Raw genomic sequence first — 6,061 nt, 5'->3', positions numbered from 1 at the left:
CGCGCTGAGCCCCGAACGCTCCCATTGGCCGGCGCGGAGCGGGCGGTGCCGTCCCCCGCGAGGCGAGGCGGAGCGGGCGCGCGGGATGTGGGCGCTGGGGCCGCGGGCGCTGCGGGCCGGGCTGGCGCTGCTGGGCCTGGCGCTGCTGGCCCAGGGGCTGCGGAGCTGGGTCGCCTCCCGCCCCTTCGAGTTCCGGCCCGAGGAGATCGCGGAGCTCGGCCGGCACCACGCGGGTGAGGCCGGGCCGCGGGGCCCTGCCCGGGCCGGGCCCTGGGGAGGGGCGGGACCCGTGGGGCGGGGAGTAACGGGGGCACGAGGGCGGGGGCGATGCAAGGGGACCCATGGGCTGGGGGTAACAGGGGCATTGGGGGCAGGGAGACGTTTGGTTCTGAGGGGACCCATGGGACGGGGGGCTGGGGGGTGACCCGAGGGGGACCCATTGGGTGGGGGCCCCGCGGGGATGTGTAGTCCTGAGGGGATGGGACCCATGGGACAGGCGGCTGGGGGGAAACACGAGGGGGCTCTGGGGAGGATGTTTGGTTTTGAGGGGTTCGGACTGTGGGATGTGGGGGTAATGCGAGGGGAGCCCTAGGGAGATATGTGGTTCTAAGGGGCTGGGACCCATGGGATGGGGTGACCTGAGGGGACCCATTGGGTGGGGCCCCTGGGGATGTGTGGTTTTGAGGGGTGGGGCCCTGGGGTGGGGGCTGGGGGTAACACGAGGGGAGCTCCGGGGGGATGTTTGGTTTTGAGGGGTTCGGACTGTGGGATATGGGGGTAATGTGAGGGGAGCCCTAGGGGGATGTGTGGTTCTGAGGGGTGGGACCCATGGGATGGGGGGTGACCCGAGGGGGAGCCATTGGGTGGGGACCCCTCGGGGATGTGTAGTCCTGAGGGGATGGGACCCATGAGACAGGCGGCTGGGGGTAAACACGAGGGGGCTCTGGGGAGGATGTTTGGTTTTGAGGGATTCGGACCCATGGGATGTGGGGGAGTCCTAGGGGGATGTTTGCTTCTGAGGGGATGGGACCCATGGGATGGGAGAGTATCATGGGGGGGCACGGGGATGGGGGATGCAAGGAGGACACGGGGGTTGGGGGGGTACCGTGAGGGGATCTATGGGGTGGGGGCCAGGCAGGCAGAGCCAAGTGTGAATTGTTGGCCAAGCCCGGCCGGGGCAGGCCACTGGGTCCCTGCCAGCTCTTTGGGTGCAGCTGCACCGATTCGTGCCAGGTGCCCACTTGCCTGGTGGGTGTGACGCTGGGATGCAGCCCATCAGTTGGCAGGGCCGGGTCGGAGGCTGCCTTCATGGGGGATGTGGCAGAGAATAGACGGGGGGATGTTAGATCCCATCCCTAATGTCTTCTTCCCTGAATGAAGCCAGGCTCAGTGTCTTGTATTGGTGGGAGCCAGGGATGTGGCGGAGCTGTGGGCCTCCTGTGACGTGCTGACTTTGCCTGGGTTTGTTGGTGCTGCAGGCTTGGACCATGAGCAGGCCTTCTCCAAGATCATCGTGGAGCTGCGGAAGAAGCACCCAGGCCACATCCTGCCAGACGAGGACCTGCAGTGGGTGTTTGTCAACGCGGGTGGGTGGATGGGCTCCATGTGCCTGCTCCATGCCTCGCTCACCGAGTACGTGCTGCTCTTCGGGACGGCCGTCGACACCGGGGGGCACTCGGGTAAGCAGGGCACAGCTACATTCAAGCAGAGAGGCTTGGGTTGAGGGGCTGCTATTGGGTAGCCAGTTCTTGGCGCTCACTTTGATCTCCAACTCGGGTGTCTTGTACCCCAACCTCGAGTGCTGCAGGCATGACCCCAGCTCTGCAGTCTCTGGGCTCATGCTCGCTGAGGATGGAGGCAGAACCTTTCCCCCAGGGCTCAGCCTATAGAGGGCTGGAAAATCTCATCTCACCTTGCAAGCAGCGAGGTGAGAGGGAGACGCAGACTTCGCAGTCCTTTGCTCTCCAGGGCAGAGGCTGAGCCACTTTCGCAATGTGTGCAGATCACACATGCTTCCTGACCCACGGCCCCGTTCCTGGGGGCTGGGACTCCGTTGTTCCCTGCATTCAGGTCCTGAGTTCATAGCTTTACAGTCAGGCAGGGAACTGCCCCGATTTAGAAGCAGCCCGCTCCCCTCTCCCCCGACTTGGCATGAAAGCCACCTGTTTGGAAGGGGTTAAAAGAACTGTCCTAAATGTGTACTTGTCCAAACCCCCGGCACAGTCCTCAGAGGGCAGGACACCTAGGGAGCCATTGGGGATCTTGGCCTCAGTGCAGTGGTGCGGGGGAAGGGGGACTTGTCCCTCTCTGCGTTTCTCTGCCTTTTAACACCTTTAACACTAAAACAAACAACCCTGGTGTTTTCCTCCACAGTCGCCCAAACACAGCTCAGCACCCTTGCCCTCCGGCCTGCCTGGCCAGAGGAATCCCAGAGAGAGCCCCACGCTCCAGAGCCAAGGCAGGATTGTTCCCTGCAGTGCATCCCCTTGAGCTTTTTCTAGTCTAATAAGTGATTGAAGCAAACGGCTTCATCCCATTCCTCTTAGACCTTTGTCCTGCCCCTGATAACCCTGCTCCCTCCATGGGACTCTTCCACATCAGGCCCTTGTACATGCCTGTGGTGCCTTCTCTTTTCTCCTCTGCCCCCTGCCAGCTGAGGTTGGGCTGAGCTGAAAAAGAATGCTTCCAATCATCCCTCTTATGTCCATAGCTCCCCAGCACGGCCTGTCTGGTAAGAGGAGTGTCTCTGCCTCGTGATCCCTCTTCATTGCATCTTCACTGGGGTGGCTGGGCACCCAGGATCCCTCAGCCTAGGAATGTTGTGTAAACACACCTGTAGAAAGAAACCATGCTGAGGCCCAAAAAGGGAGCCTGTCTTGTGTCTGATTTCTCTCCTCCCCATGGGTAGTTGACTCCAGCACATGTTGTTAGCTACTGAGCAGTGAAGCCAAGACTAGTGAGAAAAGCCCAGGCTCCAGAGACCACTGGCCCATGGTGTCTGACTGCCTGTCCCTCAGATGGTCCATGCTGGTCTTGCCTCCAAGAGCCAAAATGAGGGAGAACGCTGGATCCTCAGAGAATGGAGAAGGCAGAAGCAACTCAAGACCCTTTCCCTTTAGCCTGCAGCCAGCATTGCCTCAGAGCCCCTGTTCCCTTTGATTCCCTGTGGCAAGCGATCATGGAGAGGAAGGTGGCAGCATGAGGTTGGTGGGCTCCTGTCCTTGGCAGAGCCCTGGGGACACAACAAGCAGCCAGATCCAAGCTGTGGGTGGAAGGGATTTGTTTCATGAGGTTTTGGAGACCTGGATATTAAGGCCCCACCCTCCCCTATAGCAGTGCTGAGATTTCACGCTGTATGCCTCTCTTGCAGGTCGGTACTGGGCTGACATCTCTGACACCATCATCTCGGGGACCTTCAGGCAGTGGAAGGAGGGGACGACCAGAAGTGAAATCTATTACCCAGGTGCTGTTACCCAGGGTTCTTTCAATCCAAAGCTCTTGGTAACCTTATTCTGTGCGAGGTGGTGTCGGGAAATAAATCGGTGGGGACACGGCCATCTGACCAAGAGCTGTCTGGCACAAACAGGACAGTACTAGAGTGTTCACACTTAAAGCTGTACTTTACTTAGTATTAAGCACTTGCACACGTCTGCAACAGGTTGGTAAAACACCCCAAAAACTTCAGATGCATATTTACCCAGAGTCTGAGGCAGTCTCGAGCTGGTAACTGCAACCGTCCAGTGGCCAGCCGGATGTCTGCAGGGAAGCTTGAGAGGTGTCCAGGCACTGAAGTGTCCATTGAGCTCAGATTTCTTCCTCTTTTTATATCCAACTTGTTAGCATTACCAAGCTTGTTCATTAACAAAACTGCTGAGCAGAAGCTAAGATAAGGGTGGAGATTTCCAGCCTGTCAGGTGGACAGTTTTTCATCAGTCAAGCAGGAGAACTTTCCATCAGTTAACTAGCTGCATAGCAATAGTTAACTATTGCCAGACTTTCCACCTTGCAAAATGGCATGCTCCGGCAAGCAGCTCAGGTCAGGAGGGCAGAGGGCCGCCATGTTTACTCCTTGAGGTCACTCGCTCCACCCTCCCCTCCTGGTCTGTTAGTTGTGCTAGGGTTTCAGAAAGGCCTTTCAGCTGCTTTCAGCGATAAGCAGAGCAATTGGTATTCCAGCCGCTCGCAGTGGTTACACGTTACTGAGCTTTGGGCTATCAAAAATCTGCTCCTACAGTCCGTGTGGCACTGTCTGCGCCAGCCCCACCCGCTGGCGTTCGAAGGTCTCCCCTGGGTGGCTGCCTTTGCAGGGCTGGTTGCCTTGGGCTTTTCACGTAGTGATTTGAATGGGTAAGGCTAGTGCTCTGTTAGGGTACGTCTTCACTACCCGCCATATCGGCGGGTAGCAATCGATTTCTCGGAGTTCGATATATCGCGTCTCATCTAGACGTGATATATCGAACTCCGAACGCGCTCCCGTCGACTCCGGAACTCCACCACCGCGAACAGCGGTGGCAGAGTCGACAAGGGAGCTGCGGACGTCGATCCCGCGCCGTGAGGACGGGTAAGTAATTCGAACTAAGGTACTTCGAAGTTGCGTACCTTAGATCGAAACCCCCCCCCCCAGTGTAGACCAGGCCTTAGCCTCACAGGATAGAGGGAAAGGTACAGGGCCCAGCAGATTAGCCTGCAGGACACCACACCTCTAGTTCTCATGGCGGTCAAGAGACGAGCAGGATTCAAGGAAAGCGTACACGCTGATGGGTAACGAGCACATCTCCATCAGGTGGGATTAAAAATAACCATGGGAAGGGTTATAAAGCCACCTGGTTCAGAGCAGGAGCCAGCCACTGAGTGTCAGGAGAAAACTGCCCCTTTGGGAAGGCTGTTCCATGATTGTACACCATGGGGCATCCTTGCAACCTTCCTTGGAAGCAGCTGGTACTGGGGGACAGGCTCCCCCTCCGGCAGTTCTCCAGCATGGTGCTGAGCACCCCCCTTGTCCCGGGCTGGGAGTGGAGATTGATCAGGCCCACAAGGAGCTCTGTGCTGTCTCTGGAGCAGCATGTTGGAACCGGTATTTTTCAGAATAACGGCCAGTGCTCTGTCTGTCTGCCTGCAGGGGACACCATAGTGCACCAATCCGGAGAGGCCACAGCTGTCCAGTGGAGCGCCGGCACCTGGATGGTGGAGTACGGCCGTGGCTTCATCCCCTCCACACTCATGTTCGCCTTGGCCGACACCATCTTCAGCACTCAGGACTTCGGCACCCTCTTCTGCACCCTCCGGGTTTATGCCAAAGCCTTACTCCTGGAAGCAGGTGCCTACTTCAGCCACCTGGTCCAGTGAGCCCACCCTCCCCACGCACCAGCATGGCCTCAGGACGGGGCGCCCTTTTCCCATCCCCCCACCATCATGCAGATTGTACCAGCAAGGCAATGGGCAAGAGCACCTCTGCCCCTTTCCCCACACAGGCGTGCCTGGGTAGGCTGACCGGTAGCTGTGTCGTCCGCCTGCCGCACCGAGCGCTCAGCCGGGGGAGAAACCGGCAATAACAGATAATGGATAAATCTAGATCACTATTTTTTTAATATCCAAATGTTCCTCTATATTTCTGTAACGAGACTGCAGCAGCTGTTGAGCTGCCACCCACGTCTGTGTGTGTCCTTGCCCTCTCTCTGCAGCTCTCTCTCATGCTCTCTCAAAATGGCAAATGAAATTAATATGGATAAATGTAAAGTAATGCACATTGGAAAAAATAACCCCAACTATACATACAATACGAGGGAGGCTAATTTAGCTACAACTAATCAGGAAAGCAATGTTGGAGTCCTCGTGGATAGTTCTCTGAAGACGTCCACGCAGTGTGCAGCAGCAATCAAAAAAGCAAACAGGATGTTAGGAATCATTAAAAAAAGGGATAGAGAATAAGACAGAGAACATCTTTTTGCCCTTATATAAATCCATGGTACGCTCACATCTTGAATACTGCGTACAGATGTGGTCTCCTCGTCTCAAAAAAGATCTACTGGCACTAGAAAAGGTTCAGAGAAGGGCAACTAAA

At 57.2% G+C, this 6,061-nt stretch overlaps 1 protein-coding gene across 1 annotated transcript; it reads left to right on the top strand.

Moving 5' to 3' along the window:
- The first annotated feature begins 61 nt into the window (after positions 1-61).
- Positions 62-5,783, top strand: SIGMAR1 (sigma non-opioid intracellular receptor 1). Its single transcript, XM_039543042.1, has 4 exons — positions 62-233; positions 1,479-1,679; positions 3,371-3,463; positions 5,120-5,783. Exons 1-4 carry the CDS (start codon positions 86-88, stop codon positions 5,344-5,346), a joined length of 669 nt encoding a protein of 222 aa, XP_039398976.1. The 5' UTR covers positions 62-85; the 3' UTR covers positions 5,347-5,783.
- The last annotated feature ends 278 nt before the right edge of the window (positions 5,784-6,061 follow it).

This window comes from Mauremys reevesii, linkage group 6 (genome assembly GCF_016161935.1).
Source record: "Mauremys reevesii isolate NIE-2019 linkage group 6, ASM1616193v1, whole genome shotgun sequence".
NCBI classification, from domain to species: Eukaryota; Metazoa; Chordata; order Testudines; family Geoemydidae; genus Mauremys; species Mauremys reevesii.
Note: the sequence above shows the minus strand (reverse complement) of the source record. Positions and strands in the feature narration are given on the sequence as shown.

Coding starts and splice junctions, on each gene's coding strand:
- SIGMAR1 (XM_039543042.1), top strand. CDS start 86: ATGTGGGCGCTGGGGCCGCGGGCGCTGCGGGCCGGGCTGGCGCTGCTG. Junction 234..1,478: donor GCTCGGCCGGCACCACGCGG/GTGAGGCCGGGC, acceptor TTGGTGCTGCAG/GCTTGGACCATGAGCAGGCC. Junction 3,464..5,119: donor AAGTGAAATCTATTACCCAG/GTGCTGTTACCC, acceptor GTCTGCCTGCAG/GGGACACCATAGTGCACCAA.